Below are 22,708 nucleotides of genomic sequence, written 5' to 3'. Positions count from 1 at the left end.
CTTAAAATGATCATTATCAGAGTTTGTAACACTGTTTGTATAATACCTCTGTAACAAAGGAGCCTTTTCCAAAAAAAGTGAAGCATATTTTTGATTCAAAGCATCAGCTTCAAAGTTGATAGAGAAATTTATTTGAACTAACTGCGCGTCTGCTTTTACATCACAGTAATGGTCATTGGACACTTTAAGAAAGAGATGGAAATTTTGCAACCTTCTATAGATGTTAAGTTGCAATTCTTAGCTCTCTTCACTGCTGGCTTTGCTGGCCAGAGCTGGTGGGAGCTACAGTTCAACATCATCTGGAGAAGTCTAATTCTTTCTTAAACCAAGCACTGATCTATTATGAAGCACAAGAACTAATAATCAGTTCAGATAGGGATATTCTCTCAAATTCAGAAATTTATTGGGGTCTGGAAGAATCTATTTGTTCTATCAGTCCAAAACTGTAGGGAGAGGTGAGCAAGAAATAAAAAATTATTAGGAATACTCTAACCAAAGAAGTCAAGAACATAGTTTATTTCATTGGAGGTGGATTCTCATATGCCATTGTTCAAGATGGTAGGCAACGAACAAGGGTTTTACTAAGTGTTCAGAGTCGATTCCACAAATTTCTATTTTCTGTTGACTCCAACAAGCTTATAGAGAAGAGTCTTCTCACCTAGTACACTGTCAGAAGAGTCTAATACTAGCAACCCCTAAATTGTTTTTAAATTGTGTTGTCTGATGTCTAAATTGTTATTTTATGATTTTATGTGATGATATTGGGCTTGTTCCCCGTGTGAGCCACCCCGAGTCCCCCTGCTGGGGAGATGGAGGAGGCATACAAAAATAAATTGATTATTATTATTATTATTATTATTATTATTATTATTATTATTATTAAATGCAGAAAAATGCAGGTGGCAGCCACAATGTGTGAGCAAAAGAGAGTCAGCAAGTGCTAGAAAAACTTTTTCAATTGTCATATCAAAACCCTTTCTCCAGCATAATAGCTGCCCTCCTTTTCCAAAGCAATTTCAAACCTGCAGCTGGAGAGTACTCATTCTTGGGCAATAGTTCTACAAAAGAGAGAGTAGATAAATATAAAAAAGAAAACAGGTTAAAGCTTGCTGGAATACACTGAGGCACTTTATTCTGTAAAATGGATAACAAACACCACTAAAAATGGCAAATTACCCATCTAGCAACCCCCAGTTACCATGGCAACATTCCCATCCAAATGAATCAAAGCAGAGATTCCCATATGGTTCATCTAGATATTAGATTTTAAAAGGTGTATGTGGAAAGCAGGGAAAAGAAAGTGTGCTATATGGTGCAAATATACGTCTGCAGAAACCATGCCTTACGTGTATATTCAAGAGAAATTGAGATGACAGAAGTTCCCAGTCAAATGTACAGCTGATAATAAAACCAAATTTGCTATCATGAAATGTGCATCTGCTTTGATAGGACATGAATAGGTGAGTTCCCGGCCTTTAAAAGGAGGGACCCATGCTGTTGTATCCATAGCCGTTAGAACCAAACCCTTATTTCTCCTGTACAAGAGCCAACACAGACTACAATGGCCCTTAACCTACTCCCAGATTTCCAGATGTCCCAAATAATCCTGAGTATAAAGACTGCCAGTTTCATGCTAAACAAAGAACCAGCAACTAAGAATATGGGTTTGGAACAACTTCACTGCCAAAAAATAAAACATAAAAATAAGTATCTACTTAACATTGCCTATCTATGGTTGTGTCACTTGCACAGTAAAACAACTGAAGTGGTTTCCAAGACAAGGCTTCTATAATAGGGATTGGCAACTATGGAGCATCCTCCCCATTTGATGTACCTCCAAATCCCATGCCTCTGCTGAAATCGGCACTGACAGAAAGTCACTTTCCAATGCAAAAAAAAAGAAGACGAAATGTGATTTAATGGAAGAATCATGCTTTCTGGGGACTTCTCAAAGTGCCATTTCCTATTTTGCCTCATCCATCAAATGATCCTTTGGGGTCTTGGCTGGCCACACAGCTACTGGGCTACACGATCCCTTAAATCTGCCCCCTGAAACCTCTGGTAAGGAAGTACATTCTATCAATTAGAAAACATCTAAAATTCATCAAGGCTGGACTTGTTTGTTTTTAATTAAGAACGGGAATTTCATTAAACTTTTAAATAGATGTATCAAGTATAGTCAACATCATGAAGATGTGTGTTGATGCCCAAACACTGCTTCAAGCTTATAATAGTTGTTTATACAAACACTGGAGACAGAGTCATCACAGTCACATTTGAGCATATACGTATGTAATGGTTCTTACTGTATTTACATGAGTGGAAAGCTGGAATCACAGCAGAGAAGCTGAAAAGTTTCCTGATCATCTGATCTACAGAAAGTAACCAGTAAAGGCAACTATGGCAAGGAAAAAGATAAAAACACTACATTTTCACATTCCTATAGAGAAACATATAGGATTTAATCCAGTTATTGTTTGGGATAATCACATCCAGATTTGGGAAACAGGAATTATAGAAACAATTCAGCCTCACATTAAAGAAGACTGAGGGGAACAGCTAGAACAGATGATACATCTTTTAGAACTGGTAGACTGCAGTTGTTAAACTGTAGTGCCCATTATCCCTCACTACTGGCAATGCTAGCTAGGGCTGATGGGAGCTGCAGTTCAGTTACATCTGAAAGATGACATGTTCCACAAGTTTGCAGCAGATTATTACAACAATTTGGGATAGGTTGATTGCTTTTCACTTTAACCGAATATTACCAAGTATACCCAAAATCCAAACATTAACTAAAGCAATCCCTTGAAAAACAGCAAAGTGTTTCTACACCGTAGATCTGAAGTAGACAGACAGTTGCAATATTCAGATTTAATCCCCAATGTATTGTGCTGCAGGGATTTGTTTTACTTTTTCTTGGGCCCAAATATAGAGAACTTTCAGCACTTAATAATTACCTGGCAAGTTACATGAATTGTGCAAAACTACTACCTTTCAAGATCACCATAATTCTATGGCCAAGAACCAAGCAAACAACTGGAAAGTACAGCATAATGCTGTCCAGGCTCAACTACTTGACAATCAATTTATTGAAATCTTTGTATCTGGCTTGGTAGTCAATGGTCCAAGTCAATTTAAGGCTAAGTTCATTTTACCTTTGAACATATGCAAAAATAAACCAGAGAAGAGATGGATAAAGCAGGTGCTGGAATTTGTATTTAACAATAGTTTTTGTTTATGAAGGCTTGATAATAGTATTTCCATCTTCTGCATTCATCAAAATGAGACCGGCATCTCTATCTAAGGAGTGTGTCTTTGATAACGAAATTGATAAAGGAAAACAGGATGAACTAAAAGAACAGGAATAGGAATCATAACAATGACAAATGTTTATATGGATCATCAAACAACATTACTCCTCCCCAAATAATTTTCACCCATAGCTTGGAGACTATTGCTTTCTCCACGCAACATTATAGTGCTCTCAAAATGTTAAAGAAAGACAGTGTTTGGGGAGCAGAAAAGATGTAAAGCAGAAGTATTGAACAAGCACTACCCCATGGGGCCTGGAAGGGACCTGGGAAGTCATCAAAAGGAGCAGTGCAATACCTGAGGAAACGGAGACAACAGGGGGACCAGCCTCATGCTACAGAGTTGAATATCCTCTCATTCATGAAGGGAAGAGGGAATCAAGAAACTGCAACAGCAGCCATGTAAGGGAAAGCTCCAGTGGGTAACCAACACTACCGTTTCTCATGGAATTTTCTTTTCCGGTTTTCAGTATATGAGCACTCCCCCATTTCTCAGTTATACTTAGATACTTAAATGTGCAGGGGTTTTCAAAAGGATACCCCTATGTGGTAACAGGAAGATCCAAGCCCAGTCCATTAAAAGCATGATTGTCCCCAGGCTCAGCCATATTGTGTACCCTTGATCCATCACCCTTTTAAGTTACATAAATTTCCCATTAACAGCAGGCACCACAACCTTCAGTCAATGCAGCTAAGTGTAGATCCAGATGCTACCCTCCTTGCAGGTAGGAGGTCACTACTTCTTCCTCAGGGCCAACGCAACACCCACCGCCACAGCTAGGATAGCCACAGCGGCTGCTCCACCATACAGCAGAATTGATTTGCCCTCCGGCAAGAGGATGGGCTTCTCCTCTCCAGCAGGGGATTTTCCCTTTTCTTCAGAATGGCTCTCCTTGCTGGCTTTGGCTGTTTCTTCTGAAAGCAGTATACTCTCGGATTTGGGAGCAGCCTGTTCTTCTGAAGTAGTTAACATCGGTACAGGTTTACTCATCATCAGAGATTCCAGTTCTGATGGTTCCAACACTTTGCCCTCTTGCTGGAGCTCAGCAAGAGGAGGCGCAGAGGGGCTTGGCTTTTTAACTGGCACAGTTTCAGCCTCCGATTCCCCCTTCAGCAACACAGCTGGAGTTTCTGAGGAAACCAGTTTCATAGGTTCAGTCTGCAGACCCGCTTCTGACCCTGCCGTTTCCTCGACTCCCTCTGGTATCTCCTCCTTTTCAACATGCACAATATCAGAGTTTGAAGAGTTATTTTCACTCCTTTCTTCTCCACCACCATTACTGTCTAAACTCTTCACTTCTTCGGGATCCATAGCTACTTGTTGCCACGACTCAGGACCTAAAGATACTGGCAAGCTTTCTGTGTGCCAGCTCTGGCTGGCTGACAGCGAAACAGGTAAGCTCTCTGACTGCCAAGATGTTGTCACTGTGGGTGATTCAGGAGGGCTCACCTGGCCTGAGTTGTCACTAGTTAGGATGTAGATATCATTGCTATCTTCGGCAATAATCCCATGGTACTCTTCATCTTCAGAATCCAAACTAAAAACAGTACCCTGAAAGAAAGACACAAAGAGTCAGGAAAGAAGCACCTAATTCTACATGCTATACTCAAGTAGCAGTTATGGAAAAACCAAAATACCATCTTTTTAAAGAAAAGTACTGCATCATCAGAGATAGCTTTAATTTTGAACTGCAAGACTGCTAAAGTAGATGATTGCTACATAACATATGGTGTGAATTAAGATTATAGTAGAGGAGCAAACTGACAAAATTTGGCGTAATTTTAGAACTATATTTTAATAATTTATGAAACTTTATTGTAATATCTAAACTTAAAATACTATACAGGTCTGGTCGCTATTCCCTTTACTTCATTCAGTGTCAAGTCTAGTCATCTAAGTGACTAGATTTATTATCCAGGCATATTTTCACATTATTTGCATTTGAAAAATTTGCTGGACAATATGCCTAGTCATATGCTAAACTTAATGGATTACTCGATCAAAGATTCTAACGTAAACCCAGAGAGAGATGTTTCATAACTGAATGCTGTACCCACGACATATTTATAAAGTAACTCATTATCTAAATATTTTAGCTAAAAGAGAGGCAGGAGATTTTTTTTGTCTAAACTGCATTACAAGTATTCACAATACAAAACGCACAAACCAGAAAATTTCCATTATTTTAGGAGAGCAAAATTGAGTACAAAGTAAGACAATTATACAGGGTGTTTGAAAAAGTACTCTCTATTCATCATTTAATTTAAATGGTGAATAGGGAGTTCTTTTTCAAACACCCTATATTTGGATATCTGCAGATGCGTAAAATGCAGCTACTAAAAAAAGTTATGACCAAACAGGAGATGGAAACATAGTCCTAATCACAGCCGTAAAATATTAACCTATATACTCCATCACAGGACTATTTTTGTTGAGCCCTAGAGGTAATTTTATATTATTATTATCCCCCCCATACTCCAAAATGCCCTGGGGGAGGGGCTTCCATCACATCTGGAGCCTGCCTTCAGGCCAGTTTAAGTCCAGGAGATGCCTCAAGTTGAAAAAACATTTCAGAGTATATGTTTCTTGGTTATTATAACACAGAGACACATTCATCTTGGAAATGTATTTATACTTCCCAGACAGGCAGGAATGTAACAAGAAAACAAAATATCATGTTTGAGGTGGCAGATAGAACATTAACACTCAAAGCCAGTACATGACAAAATGTGTGAACCTTTGCCATAGGCATCTATTCTCCACTTGTGAAGTCACTATATAAGCATGCTTCAACAAGCCTCTTCTGATGAAGAAAGAAGACACAATAAAATAATTACATATATTTAGACATCACTGTAACGACACCACCATAAAATTCACACACACACTTTTTTGGGTGGATGTCAATAACAAAGAATCAAAGCCTGAAGTGCATCAAAGGGATGGTGACAGGAACAATTTCTCTGTTACTAAAAGTCTGTTACTTGTTTCCACTTGTGGTCACAACATAATTCTCAGCCCTTTTAAAAGTTCACAACTTCTATTTAAATGAATGCAACTTAAACAACTCATGATGGCAGTATGAGGAGATGAAGTCAAGCTACACAGAGGACCTAGCCTTTCAACCAGAGCAGGAGTGCTCAGGCAAAGCTCCCAGAGCTTTAGCTGAGAGCAGCCTTTCAGGTCTATCCATCTGCACTAATGGAATGTGGCACATGGAGAAGGCTGCATCAGAGGTTGGATGGTTGCCACACAGAAAGTAATTACTCAGTAAATCCCCACCCACCCACCCTCTGTGCTGATCAAGCTGTCTCACAGGCTCAGAGGATTGACAATGGAAAGTACATATTATTCTCTCATGAAATTCCCATTCCTCAGACATCTATGTGATGCCTGGCTGAGCTGGCTCAATTCATCTTTTCTAAAGCAGAAGTAACTCTGTAAGGAAGATATCACCTTGTAGGAGAATTAAGGTACCTTTAAGAGGGTTTTTCGCATACATAGTCAATCAGCTGTTTATGATGATCACCAGGGGCCCAGTCACCCCACACTATTGTAGTATTATATTCCACTTTAACTGACACTGCAACATCTGATAGAATCCTGGGGTTTGTAGTTTGATGAGGCAATAAAGCTCTCTGAATACCCTCTCTACTCTGCAAATCCCAGAATCCCAAAGGATATTGCTATGACAGTTAAAATGGAATATTGCACTATAATTGTGTAGTGTACATAGGACAATATCAAAAGAAAACCGAAAAGCAATATTCATAAGAATGGCAAGGAAGTTCTTTGGTGTTATGGACAAACAGCAGAAACACGCCTCACAACAAAACAGCTGTTTCATGAAGCTTAGTCATAATTATTACTGACCTCTATTTTTTCACTTTGGTGATTTCCACTTCATACACCACACCTAGTCACATCAAGTCTTATAAGCCTCACATTTTATGCATCTGAAGGAGACAGTTGCCTCCAGTGCTGTCATTCTACAATGTTTTGCAAATGATGGCATTTATAAGCCATCTTGAGTCCCATGTTGGGAGAATGGCAGATGCGAATAAATAAAACATACATAAAATCTCCCACTATAATTTACCCACTCTTCAAATAAGAGACACTGCATTTAAAAAGAGAAAGAAGACAGTCTGTTTGGTTCACATATAGCCTTGGTTGCAGCCCTTCTAAAAGTCCATGCATTCCATTTCAACCTTGGACTTTATTAGCTTGTGGGTCCTGTCCCCCCTCCTCCACATATCATCGCATTCTTCTATAAGGTTGTAACCATTCGTTTTTAGATGTTTTTTGTCTAGTGCTAAATTTTTACAAACATACGTTTATGTTTGTATGGGTCATTTAAGTTTCATCTTCTGTTATTTTTGTCTATTATTAAGTTTAAAGTTAGGTTACTTTTATATTCCTTGATGTGGTGTTTTGATGTAATTTGTTTGCATGTTTTCCCATGTTGCCATAAATGTTGGAAAATGCCCTGAGTCTCTTAGGGGAGATAGGGCGGTCAAAAAATAAAGTTTTATTATTATTATTATTACATTTAAAAATAAGATCCTCAAGACAATTTTTTTTGCAAAGACACAGACTGTCTGTCTTGTACTAGCATGTTTCTAATTGTAACTAATGGATGCCTATCAAACATAAGGGATTTCAAGCCAGTAATATTACACAAACAGATTACTTAAGCTCAATGGGAAGTAGTGTGGTTACCTTAATTTCAGTAGAAGCTACACGGAAGGCTAAAAAATCCTTTTATCAGAATCACATGACTTACAAAATGGCCATTTTATGCCATTAGAGGTGTCCAAAAAGCTACATGACAAGTCTATGTACATCTACAATGCTGTTCCTATCAGCAGAGGTCAAACAAAGGTCTTTAGCACACAGTTTTGCAATTTTGACCAGTAGCTAATGATAAACTATGTGAAAACTAGATCCAAAGTACAGTAGAGTCTCACTTATCCAAGACTCGCTTATCCAAGGTTCTGGATTATCCAAGGCATTTTTGTAATAAATGTTTTCAATATATCACGATATTTTGGTGCTAAATTCATAAATACAGTAATTACAACAAAACATTCTGCGTATTGAACTATTTTCTGTCAAATTTGTTGTATAACATGGTGTTTTGGTGTTTAATTTGTAAAATCATAACCTAATTTGATGTTTAATAGGCTTTTCCTTAATCCCTCCTTATTATCCAAGATATTCGCTTATCCAAGCTTCTGCCGGCCCGTTTAACTTGGATAAATGAGACTCTACTGTATAAGCAGCACTGAATCTAAGAGTATTTTAGAACACAGCACATTTGAGAACACTGTAACCTAGAAAAGTGTTTCACTTCCCAGCTGTAAGAGTAGCAGTTTCAATTTTACAATGGGAACAACAGACAGAGCATTGATTGAGGAAAGGACTTCTCTTCTGGGATGAACCAGATTAGAAGATGAATAGGCGCAGCTTCAAGAAGAATGAAGCTTACATATTACCGGAAAAAGATTGAGATCTAAGAGTAGAAGTTGGATGAATAGGAGGAACAAAAAATGTTAGAGGTGGGATTGAGTCCAGTATAACAACAACAACAACAACAACAACACTTTATTATGGTCCATGACCAGCACAAAGTGGAGGTCCAGTACAAAAGGACCCCCACATTTACAAAACTTCCATCAATCCCACTTGATCTTTATAGGATTTTTATAGTTTTTCTACCTTCAATGAGCATTGGGATTAAGAACGGTCTATAAAATTGCATATAGTTAGATCCTACTGTATACAGTACTCTAGAATCACAAAAACTGCTTGAATTACAGCAGCCATTAGGAGTAAGGAAGTCAAAGATTCAGGCGAGATATAAATACATTAGGCTTGCCACTGTAAGTTCATTAGCCTTGCTACCATGGAAAAACATTTTCCCATTTTTTAAATAGAAACATACTGAGGTGATGTGGACACTGTCATTCCAGGACTTTGGACAGTCTGCGTGAAAAACTCGGGAACAGAAAAAAGCTTTCTTCCATAATGTACACAAAATTGCATAATCTGACTGAAACTCTCAATGCTCAATTTTCAAGCAGCATGGCAAAAAAGTGATAACCATAAAGGACAATGAATTAAAGAAGACAAATATATACTGGTGAAAATCAGCCCTGAATTCTGCAGTTAAAAAGTTTTAATAAAAGGTTTTGCAGGTTAAACAAAAATCTGGCTAATGTTACCAATGTTCATCTCCAGTATAAAAAATATCTAAGATGTTATTCTGAATTCTTCACTTAAGCAGCCATTGATATGAGCTACATATTTTTCTAACCTTCCCATTAAACATTCTTTGCCAACACGCAAATGCCTTCAATAAAGTATGCTGCTATTTTTATGCAACACTCTGTGAAGATTTCTGCCATGTCATCCATAGCCAAAGTTCAAGAATAGAAAACCCGTCATGTATTTACTGGATTTACATCCTACCTTTCTTGCAAAAATACAGAACTTGAAGTAGTTCTAAGTAACACTAGAGTAATAATTAAAACATTGGTCTTCCAAGCAAAGCATGTTATTTTTTATATTCTGGAAGCAACTGGGGTGCAAACCATAGCAAAAGATACTATCAACCTTTCTAATAGGAATGACATGATCCACGTACATGCAGAATGAAATATTTCAAACAAAAGTACTTACAAAGTTCAGTTTTTCTGGGGGAGAGACTTGCTTTTATCCCATCCAGTCACATGTAAAGTTTGAAAAACAAACCCAGAGCTAGAGAAAACACCTTGTTCAAATCATTCTGTGAGTTTAGTATAATTCACAAGTCAAGAAATAGTTATTGCTTTAATTCTATACTATGGGTTCAAGTTTGCCCTTTCCAAGTCAAACTGACATTATGAAGTCCAAGGAAAGTAAAGCAAAGCACAATAAGCCATCAGTGGGCTAACGATAGTCTAGAATACTAATTTACAAGCAATATTCTTTAATCATTCTTATTCCTTTCTGCTTTTCTATAAGACCTTCTCGATCCAGATGAAACACTCTAAATGAAGAGAAAGTTGACCATTTTAAGCTTAAAGATATTACTTTGGCAGAAAAGACTTACCCTACCCTGCACTTTTCCAGGAGAACCTTCCGATGCAACAGACACAGCAAACAAGGGAGGGAGAGGGAGGGAATGAGCAGACGAAGGGAGAGGGAGTGTGCGCAGTGCACATCAATTTGTTTGTGCCCTAATACAGCTTCGGGGCAAGCCATGGAGCTGAGCTGTTGCCAAATTAGAACAGAAGTTTTTGCTTTGACAGAGAGCATTTCCTTGACTCTCCTTATATCTGTAAGTGATGTCAGGACAGTGAAATCTGCCTGTAAAATGCATGATGCTTGTTGGGAACTAGATGTTTACCTCTTAAGGTTTAAAATAGTCATGAGGGGTTAGTTTATTTATTTATTATTAATTTTATTTACTTCATTTCTATCCCATCTTTCTCACCCGAAGAGATTCAAGGCGGCTTACAGACCTGGCAAAAATTCCATGCCAATAAAACAACAATACAATCAAATAAAACATAAAGCAATTAAAAACATTTTACTGTATTGAGAGTCTACTGTCTTATTTCTCTGTGTTCAGTATTAAGTCCAATTTTCAGTTGCAACTATAATACATCACTGACTTAGTGGAAACCTGGTAAGACAATAATTACTTAACTCCCATTAACTGAAGAGTATACTCTAAAAGGGAGTGATTTTGTTGTTGTTACTCACATAAGTTGTTTCCCACTTATGGCAAAACCAAGGTGAATCTATCAAAGGGATTTCTTGGAAAGATTTGTTTAGAGTAGGTTTACCTTCACCTTCCTCTGAGGCTGAAGGAGTATGACTTGGCCAAGGCCACCCAGTAGGTTACTAAGGTACTAGTAAATGGATTTAAGCCTTAGTAATTTCCCTTTTCACACTATTATTTTTGCATTAACAAAATGACACACTTGGTATGTAACCCATACATCTACCAGAGCCCCTAGGGCTGTCCAATTTTGGCTACTGATCCTCTTGATATAAAAAGAATGGATTATATTATGAAGTCACAGTTCTGCAGAAAAGACAGATTTCCTCATTTTCTTAGTATATTCATCCAAAAATGTATCAAATAGTTCATGTAATTCGTAAGAATTGAAATCAAATGAAATGCTCCTAAATGGCTAATGCAAAACAGGATATTCTGAAACAGAGTAGCTGAATAATCTTAATGTTTTTAGCCTATTCTTGTCTTTACAATATATGTATTTAGTTATCTGTCACCATGGTGGCTTGTTAGTTCCTCCTCCCCAAAGAGCTTCAGAAGGACAGAAAGTTTGAAAACCCCAACTATCTCTTCTATTGAGCTCTATTGCACGGCTCGTAATGAACGGCAGTAAGGTATACAATTCCTGAGCTTCCAAAGAGCTGGGGGTCCTGAGTTTAAAATAGTACATTTTGATAAAGACATTCAATTTATCAATGACTATCAAAAAACCTTACTTTGAGAAACATCTAATTGTAAAAAAAATCCTATCATGTCTATGCACCCACAAAATGTAACACAACATGCAAATAGAAAATATCAACTTTCAGCAAGTCTTGTTCTTCCCCTTAAAAGCTAAAGATCTCAATTTATTCATTTTAAACAAAATTCTCATTGTCCCATTTTTCCCCATCTCCTTGCCTGCACTATTTCAAAAATAGCTCTGCCCTGTTGGCTATGAAGCTTTTGTCAGTCCAATTTTATGCCTGGTTAAAGGTGAATAGATAAGCACATAGTTCATGGAACAGCCAAGCCAACTGCAATCAATGTCATAGAATATGAACACTCCCTCCCACATAGACAGAGCTGGGAGGCTGCATCATCTATGTGCTGAAATACATATGTTTACAGAAAACATCACAGAATGAAACCAAGTCTCCTGGGAGCTATTTTTGAAACAGTACAGGCAAGGAGATGGGGAAAGAATAAAAAATGGCTATCGGACCAAGGTCATTACACCAAGAATCATGTCTGCTTCCAAAAATTCCTACAGATTCTTTCATTAAATAAAGGCCTAAAGCACAACCAGATGTAGGAATCCTAGTTGATTCTGCAAGAAGCAAAGATGAAAGAGAAAGAAATCTAAAGATTTCCTGTTCTCCTAGGAAAGAAAGGCAGTTCATACCAATAAAGGAATGTCCATATTCTCATGTAGAAAAAAAGGGAATGAGGAAGAAAGGAGTAAAAAAAACAAAAGAAGCTAACAGGAAGGAGTGTTGCCTCTTGGTACCCTTTGCAGAATCAATTTTCGGTATATGAAAATCACTTAAAAGAGGATATTATTATGACATTTTTGTTGTTTGGATTTTATAATCACTGACCAGCTTTACTTTCACAATAAAACCAACTTGGGAGTCATTTCATTAATCCCAGATTAATACTGTTGAAATCTGGCAGTGTTCTGCCTCCTAGAGAGGAATAATCTGCATGTCTGCTCAGTTGTTGTTGAACTCTATCAGTTCTAAAAAGCCGATGGCAGCATGAGGGAGTGAAGATGACAGTAATTTCTCTTATACAGTACTTTTAAAAACAGTTTTTAAAGAGCACTTCAAATGGAACTGATTTCCCACAGGAAAGAGTCTATGGCTATAAAGTAAGTAAAATATACTTTAAAAACAAATAAACACACAGAGGAATCATCTTTACTTGACATCTTCTTTTCTTTGAACCTCAACTCAATAAACCTCAAATCTGAGACATGGAGGGAGACATCTGAACTTGTTATCATGGAAGAAATATATATTTAGACATTAGTCTTCTTACCCATCCGCCTTGTTGGATGATATAGTCTGCAGCATAGTCTTCCAGATAGGTCACTCCAAAATTCAGCAGCGCACCAAGGGGCTCTTGACCTCGTCTGGATAGCTCTACCAGGAATTGCTGAAGAATAACCAGAGGCACTAAAACCTGTAAAAAGAAAATGTGATGGAAACATGAACAGCTATTACACTTTTATTTTATTCCAGAGTGCTAAATATCTATTATACAAATACCTTAGAGGTTTGTATGCATGCACAAAATGCATGTACAAAATGTTGAGAGGCAACATTAAGTTCATCTAAAACTTTTAGGCAAGGATAGCTAAACAATGTGGGGGGGGGGGGGAGGAGGAAGAACAAGAGGCAGCCAATCTGGAAGATGGGTTTGCTGAAAAATTCAGGATTCCTTTAAATGGAGTCAACTGCCATTATATGACCTGCAGTTTGTAGTTGGCTTGGAGTTTGGAAGAGGAGCTTAAGAATAAGAATGGTTACTGGTCAATTCATGGTCCCACTAGTGTCTAATTTGAGGGTGTTGCCACTGGGCATTGTGCCAAAGAAGGTACTGGTTGGGCATTGCACTTCTGAGATCTCAAGCTATCCATCCACTCCTCCAAAGGACATTAAGTACAGGGGTTGGATCCCATTTACAGTTGCACCCCATTTACAGTATCATCCAAGAGATTTGTCATGTCAGAGCATTACAACAATATGTGCATGGCATGGGATCTAAGACCCAGTCCTTTGTTTTGCCATGTGGACTCGTCGCCCCTGACAAAATTCCAGTTCTGATCAGTAACCTCTAGAGCCCTATCTACCCTTGGCCTTCTGGGTTGTTCTGAATTGGCATGGCATCTACCTCAGGAGCCATGGGCATCAAATGTATAGGACAAGCATTCAATGGGTAGGACACTGGAAGTCTTCAGCATACCATCGCTTTGACTTATTGACACGCCAAGTTCTGTACATATTCTTTTTCAGATTCTAGGTTGTAGCTGACAAGGCTTTGTGCTGATCTCTGGCACCAAAATATGACATGCGTTAAATCCTCAACCAATGTTGTCACAAAGACAAGACTCTTTCATTACAACTAGTTCCATTATAGCAATATGTTCAGATGACCCTCTGTAAAGACCTTTTTATAGCCAGTTTACAATATCAGTAAAATAAGATGATGTGGTCAGAAGGGGGTGGACAAGCTGTTGGTGAAAAGTAACCAATTTCTTGGCATGTAATAATCTTAAATGTATTTGGACAGTTATATCTCTCACTTTCTGTGTAACAAAGTTTAGCAGCATAAAAACTTAGAACACTTATATAATGTTCTGTGTTTTCTAGCTTGCTAATTAAATCTGGGGGAAAGAACCTCCTCCAGGAATAGAGTTTTATCTCATTATATACAAATACATATTAAAAATCTGTCATATCCCCAAATTACAACTCGATATAACATCTGCAAAAAGAGTTTCATTTAAAAAAATTCCACAGTGAAACGGGGGGGGGGGGGGGGGGGAGATCAGGTAACTACTTCTAGTTCTATAGAGTTCGAGAATGAAATACACTGCTTTTCAAATTCACATTTAACACAGTTAATATGACCTGTCCAAGAGCCTGACAGATGGAATACCATCCCCAGGTACTTAAAATATGAAACCTGTCCCAACAGTTTCCCACCCATTGTCCATTTCTAAAACTGAGGTCTTCTACTAAAAATGAAAGTTTTGGTTTTCTCATAATTTGCATTACGCAGCTTTGCTAAACTTTTTCAACAGTCTTCTATTTCAATATGTGACATTACCACCATATCAATTGTTTCTCAAGTTCTAAGAAACTAAAGTAAAACCTACAACTATTATTCTGCTTGCAAGAAAGCATCTTTATTCCCTTACTCATTTCCTAAGGTGTGTCATATTAGTTTGCTGCATCAAACCTAATAAAGATTACTGTAACATCATAAAGACAAACAAATGTATTATACTAAATGAAAGCTCATACTATAATAAAACATTTAAGATGTCATATGATTCTGTGGTTAGTATTCATACTAACACAAGATTTTTCAATTCTCTTGTTTTTCTCCTTTAAGCAACAGAGGAAGGAAAAGAAAAAAAGAAACTTCTCATTTCCTCTCAAATTCTTCTGTGAAATGTAGTGTTTCAAGAAAAACAACTGTTGGGTAAAACAATTCCAGTGTAGATGGCCTGCATAGATACACCTTGCAAGATTGGTTGCAGTAAAAGCAATGTTTCTTTTAGAGACCATATACAGAGGATAATACTGTACAGAAAAGCTCATTTTCTGCAGCTGTTGTATTAGTTCTTGTTAAGATACACGTAAAAGAGCCAACTGATAAAGTGGCTTTTGTAGAAAACAACAGTGGCTGTCTTTGAAATCAAGCCATTTTGTTCACAATGTACTTTGAAAAGGTTTTTACCCTACAATCACACCACATGATGTGCCAGTACATTTCTTTATGTATAATTAGAAAATGTCTATCAAATGCATTTTGAATACCTAAATATTTGTAAGATCAGATTCTGTCAAAACTCCTATATATAATTTAAACTGTGAAAAATCCTTTAGTCAATTATAGACTAAAGTCTGAGTGGCATTGCCTTTGAAGTGTTTGGACACTGCACCTGATTGTGATTGCTGCACCTATGACTGCTTTTTGATCTATTAGCTACCGATTCAAAGTGTTGCATTTCTTCATCAAAGCATTAGACATATTGGACTCAGCAATGTGATACCTTAAGAACAATTTATTCCCACAAGATTTTGCCTACTGGGAATCTGATGAGGAAGTTGGGCACCAGATCTGACATGACAAATACACAGGGTTAGCTTCCTTGGGTTGAGCTGCCTATAATACTATGTAACACAATTTTTGTTTCTCTGTTATAAATGTTATTTCCTAATTGGTTCTATCATAAAAAACATGGAAAAGTTTATTAAACTGAAAAAAATCAGTTTTTACGAGACATCCTGCAGCATATTTTGCTGTAGTTTTTCAATGAATATCTCATCAAGTCTCAACCAATTCAACATAGTTTGTGGCAGCCCCAAAAACAAAGTTTCTGGAGTATCGTAACTACTTTCAAAGTAAGCACAACTAAACAGAAAATAACACCTTTAAATCAGGAACAGAAAAATGTTCAAGTTTTGTTACATAGTGTAATCTAGAATAAAGTACTTTGGGAGGGCCATCTCGCTTTTTTCCTTTAAACATCATAAAACTAGTGAAGATCATCTTGTTTAGGGCAAACTATAATTTACATTGTTTATGTTGCTTCTAGGAAATATTTAGCTTTCTTCTGTCTCAGTTATAGATTGTGGTACAGCTATTATTACTTTTATCATCCTTATCACTACCACCAATTACTCTACTGAGTTAAGGCAGTGCATGTGGCTCTCCAGAGCACCAATACCTCTGAACAACTAACTGAAGTGAAAACGAGGAGATTCTGAGTGGCCCAAAGTCATCCAGCGAGTCCCATCTCTGAATGGGAAAGTGAACTAGGATCTCTTCAAGGCCCAGTTCAGCAGTGCAACCCTAAAGACACTTTCATTGTTCATATTTATATTGTATTTGGGAGCCCTGTCAGCTGAAAAATAATGCATACATTTTACTACAACTAAATAACTAGATAAATGAATAACTCCACATGACAAGCTGAGCTTGCTTCTGCAAATCAAGACTGAAAAGAAGAGAGAAATGCTGCTCCCAAATATATATTGGGCCTATCCAATTAAAGACGGGATCATGACTAGTATGCTGAGGATGACAGGCAGCCAATATGGAGCATCATGTGCTCCTACCACAGTGAATGTAGGAAAACTATCATATTTTTCTACTGCTGAATCTTTCACCTCTTCTATGGGTAATCTCATTTCCCATTACTGGAGTTGGTCCTACAGATCAAGAAATGTATATCGATCTTGGAACATTTGCTTTGAAAAGTACATAGCTCATTCCATTACACATTCCCTAGCATAGGTGACAGCTTTGTTAATATTACGACGCTGGAAGGTGATAATTTGCTGAACTACAAGTCAGGAATGAATTGCATTATTCTTTTTGCCTTTCTTTTTTAAAAATCCAAGAGACATATGCAAAGAGCAATGCAACCACACACCAAATAGTAAATGCTTTTGCAAATGCTCTTCAACCTCTCTCTAAACCCAAACTGGACCCGCATGCAACATCATTATCATCATCATCATCATATTTATTTATATCCCGCTTTATCTCCTCCTGCAAAAAGACTTGCAGTTTTACTTCTATGGTACTCTAACATAATAACTCTATACAGTGCTAGTGGAAATAGTCATTCAGAACCATTCTGAATACATATGCATAACAACATTTGGTGGTTGTTACAACCAAGCCAAAAGTAATTACTTCCAAGCAGTGCACATTGTTATTTCTAAGCTCTGCCTTCAGTCATCACTACTAGTTTTCTTTCCAAAGTACTTCCAGATGGCAAAATACTCGGTGGGAGTATTTTATCAGAATGGCATGTACTCTACTTGCACTTAATTGATTCCAATTCTGATGTTTCTGCAGGGAAATCCCTGATTACTGAAAGGCTGCTCCATCATGACTATTGAAATAATGTTGAACAGTGTATGTTAACAATACACTTTCAGGCATTATGCTGATAGCAAAACGTTTCTCCCCTTTCTTTTTCTTTCTTTCAGGAAGTTAAAATCAGGATTTTCAGGATATTGATCTGGGCTCATCTTCTATAAGTACAGGCTTGTCCTTAAGCAGATTATACCAGTTTTACACTTGTGTACATATAAAGCCTAGGAAATATCTTTGGTCTAAATTAATCGCTAGTCCAAAGTAGAACAAATTCACTGCATCAACAGAGTAAGTGTTGATGTACCATTCTGCATTTGGTTCAAGAGGTACTCTAACTGGCACGAACAATTAGATGTAGGTCACTATAATATAGAAGAGGCAGATCCAGCACTGATTAGAAGCGCTTTAAATTGTCATAAATAGATATCTAGTCAATTCAAAGTAAAGTTAGCCAGCACCTTGTTCCATCCACTAGCATGAGCGGCTGCTTCTTGCGTCCTTTCCCTGTATTCCTGGTAAGTCACTGGCCTAAAAAATGAAATGAAAACAGAAGGGAAAAAGCAAGGAAGGGCATTAAAATAGTGTATATTTTTTCCATGGTTTCTACTTATTGTCAAACTGGTTCTACTAGCAAGCACATAAATGTCAATTTCCTTGTTTTCAGAAAGCTGATTCAACCTGCCAATAATATTCGTTCAAATAGCTGACTAGATTTTTAAAAATAATCCTTTCTTGAAGGCAACTGACAGAATAAATACTGTGCTGCTTTAGAAATTGCTATCTTTTGCCATTTTTAGTTGCTACTAATTACCATTGGATAAATCATCCATGGGAGAATAGTGGGATAAAAATAAATATATAATAATAATAAAGAGAAGAGTAAGACCAGTGTTAAAAATGTCCCAGGCAGGTGCTTCCCCCAGCCTTCACATATGCCTGCAAGCACATATACTAAGGGAAAATGAATATTAATAAGTTGTATCCAATTTTATTTTAGAGTTTATAGCCATTTAAAGCCATAAAATTAGGTTAAGTTCATGATTTCCATGGCCACTTATTTGAATGATAATTGTAGCTTTGGAGGGGTCAGTTAAGTAAAAGTGGGTGTTGATGCTTGTAACCCCTCCTCCTCTTCCAATGAGAAAATAAAAGGATTTAGAAGTTTCAAAGTTCCACTTTTACTTGATTCTGATTTGTTAAATGGGATGGACCAAATGTGGTTAACATTAATTTTTTTAAGTCAAATTCAAAATTATTGTTTCTGACACTAGTTGGTTACATTTATCATGTAAGGTTCATCATAACACTTGACGCAGAAAAATAAACCATTTAATATTATGTTCCTCCTTTTGGGTGCATGAAGGCCAGAATTTCCTTAGGAACATATGCACAGATGTTCAGATGCTACAGAGGTCGGTATACCAACCTCCCTCTTCAGCATCTACAGCGTGCTCAACAATTCCTGTCCTATTCTATGGGGTTGCAGACTGCTGCTTCCCCATAGACCACTGTTTCCCAGCATTTGGTCCTCTAGTTGTTTTGGACTTCAACTCCCAGAAATCCCAGCCAGCTTACCAGCTGTTAGGAATTGTGGGAGCTAAAGTTCAAGACACCAGGAGGACCAAAGGTTGGGAACCATTGCCACAAACAGATGCACAACGATGACCTTAGCGGTGAGGTCCATGGGCATCTTCTGGGAGTCTCAACAATTTTATAATCATTATGCATCTGGCTATAAAGAGGTAGCTAGATGCTTCTCTGATCCTGCCTGCTTGCTGGAAAGCTCAAAACTTTATGGAGCTTTACAGTATGTCAGGGCAGGGTTTATGGCTCAACATAGCACAAGCCCACATACAGCTATTACTCTACACCAGGGGTCCTCAAACTTTTTAAGTGGAGGGCCGATTCATGGTCCCTCAGATTGTTGAGGGGCCAAATTATCATTAGGAAAAAAAACAAAAACAACAAATTCCTATGCTCACTGCACATGTCTTATTTGTAGTGCAAAAAAAAAAAAAACCCCAGCAACAATTACTTATTTATTTAATTACTACATTTATACCCCACCATCTCTCACCCCGAAGGGGACTCAGAGCGGCTTACAAGTTGTATGTACATACAATATATTATATTATTAGCATAGCACAATATTAGCATTATATATTACTATATTATACTATACCATTATACCTTAATATTATTAATAATATTACATTTAATATATAATATATAATTAATATTATTATATTATACAATATTATTATATTTTATTATTATTATTAGCCACCCTGAGTCCCCTATTGGGTGAGAAGGGCGGGGTAGAAATACTGTATTACATTATAATATTATTATCAATATTATATGTATACACAATATATTATATTATTACCATATCATTCATTTACAATATTTTATTTACAATATTAGTAAATGAAAGAACAATATTTAAAAATAAAAATAATTTTAACCAACATACTGTAAACTTATCAGGATTTCAGTGGGAAGTGTGGGCCTGCTTCTGGCCAATGAGATAATCAAGTAGGATTGTTGTGCCTTCAAGTCATTTCAGACTTTGGGCAAGCCTAAGTCTAAAACTGAGAGCTGGGGCCAGGTCAATGGCCTTGGAGGGCTGCATTCGGCCCCCGGGCCTTAGTTTGGGGACCCCTGCTCTACACTGAAGAGATACAGTATCTAGACAAGACTGCATGCAAGAACCTTGATTTAGAAGTATTCTTACATTTTCATTATAACAATAGGTGGAGTCAGAGAGACTATGTGCTGCAGCTACATGCATATAATAAAGTACACAGATCTGTTTAAACATTCACTACTCCATGAATACAGGTACTATTTTCTTGAAATTGTCATTTCAAATAATTTGAAACAAATTATAATCGTGTTGTTGAAGGCTTTCATGGTCGGAATCACTGGGTTGTTGTGCATTTTCCAGGCTGTATGACCAAGTTCCAGAAGTTCTTGACATTTCGCCCACATCTATGGCAGGCATCCTCAGAGGTTGTGAGGTATATTGGAAAACAGTCCAACAACATTATAATGTCTGCTCCTTCTATAGATGATTATCAGAAAGCTGAAGCAGCCTTCTGGTGTCAATTATTCCTTCAATGTATTCTTGAAATGATTGCTTCATATTTGGCACTTTTTCTAGTATTCAATCTCTAGATCTTTCAGGACAATGCCTCCCAAAACCACTAAATGCATGTATCAATCCCAACTTAACATTAATTGGGTTTCCTTGACTACTAAATCTGGCCACTGTACTGAGCACATGATAGTGGAAGACCCTTGTATTATAATGTGTACAAGATGCATGCCTTTAGAAGAAGGTATGACCCTAATTTATCAAAGACAATTTATTACTTTCTTTATATTCTTGGACAATATGTTACATGATAGTCAAGTTTTACAAAATACAGAAATAAGATTACACTGCAAAAGGAATTACCATAACCACATATGCCACAGACACCACTGATTAAGCTCAAATGACTTTTTTTGTCACCCAAGATCATTTCAAGCAGAAGACCAGAAATTCGTAAGTATGCACATAAAGCATTAAGTAATGTATATAGGAACAGTTTAAATATAGGAACCCCAATAATTTCTTTAAAAAATATCAGGTTATCTAGAAAATATCAAAAGTATTTTCCAGCATAGAATCGTAGAATTGGAAGAGACCTCATGGGCCATCAAGTCCAACCCCCTGCCAAGAAGCAGGAAAATCTCATTCAAAGCACCCCTGACAGGTGGCCATCCAGCCTCTGCGTAAAAGCCTTGAAAGAAGGAGCCTGACAAGATTAAGAACAGCAAAAACCTAGCGAAACAAGCAATAGTTGAGCTCATTTATCTATTTGTTTTGATTTGCTTACAATTATACTTTACTGAGTACTTAAAGGCCATTTGCCTTTCTTCTTTTTAGACCATGTTTATGTGACAAATTTAAAACATGCTAATTGTCTATGCTTACAGGTTCCTATTAGAAAAATATGGAATATGTAGCTTTCTTGTTATTTGTGTACTTCACTTAAAATGAACCAAATCTGACAATTGAACTGTCATAAAGTCAGATTTATGCTAAATGTTGACAATGTTAGAAATGAATTGCTCACGGAACAATTTACACACTTCACTACCCCTTAAAAAGTAAGTCATTCTCAGTTCCTGATACAAAATAGAAGCAATCTGGGGGTTGTTGTATGTCTTTCGACAACACAGAAGCAATCTTCAATAAAACTAGAAGTGTGATCACTTGCTATCACTTGCGTAGACAAGTGATTTTGTCTCCATTTTTACTGAGCAAACTACAAAAAATAATTTTAAAAGATTTTCCAGATGAGATTTCCCCTGAATATGTCTGGATTGCTATATACTGCTGCATTACATGTAGCAGTGTGGGATAAAATGCAACTGATTGTATAAAACCGATGCAATTTTATAAGCGATACCAACCACAAAAATGTCAAGCCAGTTATCTTACCCTACTGACAAAATAAAATACCAGCACTTGGTTTTACAAGAATATCCTAGTTCTGTGTATTCATTTGGAATTAATTTCCTATCTCATGTCAACATTGAAGGCCTATCCCTCAAAGTGGAAAAAAAGCAGACTGACTTACATTAAACACATTTCTGTGCTACCTCAACGCAATTTCTCTATTACTTCCTACTTGTCCCTCTTATTAAAGACCAGGAGCGCTCCCACTATGAAAATGGGGAAGTATTTCCAATAGCAGATGTGCACCCAAGATATGTTTGGCAACATCTGGGGTACCTAAAATATAGAGATATCAGTATTAGCCCCATGGCATTGCAAGCTTTCTACAATTAGGACATGCAAAAATATGCAAAAATACTCGGTTCCATCTTATTTTGCTAGGCATTTATAACATTTAGCAAACATGTGGCTCTGATTTATTATGATGGAATCCATGTTCGCAAGGTTAAATGAAAAAAATAACCTCAGTGATGGAAAACTACTAT

At 37.1% G+C, this 22,708-nt stretch overlaps 1 protein-coding gene across 6 annotated transcripts in view; it reads right to left on the bottom strand.

Annotated features, from left to right (window-relative positions):
* Positions 1–1,110: 1,110 nt before the first annotated feature.
* bcl2l13 (BCL2 like 13) overlaps positions 1,111–22,708 on the bottom strand; it is a 35,803-nt gene continuing 14,205 nt past the window's right edge. For 3 of the 6 annotated variants that reach the window (XM_008110479.3, XM_008110478.3, XM_062981189.1), the window contains exons 5-7: positions 18,169–18,238; positions 13,127–13,270; positions 1,111–4,866 (exon numbers count right to left, since the gene is read on the bottom strand). In XM_008110479.3, the coding sequence (XP_008108686.1) occupies positions 4,051–4,866; positions 13,127–13,270; positions 18,169–18,238 (1,030 nt within the window). In that variant the 3' untranslated portion in view covers positions 1,111–4,050. Of the gene's footprint in view, positions 4,867–13,126; positions 13,271–18,168; positions 18,239–22,344; positions 22,500–22,708 lie in introns of those variants that run through there. The other 3 variants (XM_016993616.2, XR_010006328.1, XM_008110481.3) reach the window with 3 other exon arrangements.

Source organism: Anolis carolinensis, chromosome 5, assembly GCF_035594765.1.
Source record: "Anolis carolinensis isolate JA03-04 chromosome 5, rAnoCar3.1.pri, whole genome shotgun sequence".
Classification (NCBI taxonomy): Eukaryota; Metazoa; Chordata; class Lepidosauria; order Squamata; family Dactyloidae; genus Anolis; species Anolis carolinensis.
The sequence above is the reverse complement of the archived record's forward strand: the minus strand, read 5'-3'. Positions and strand labels throughout refer to the sequence as shown.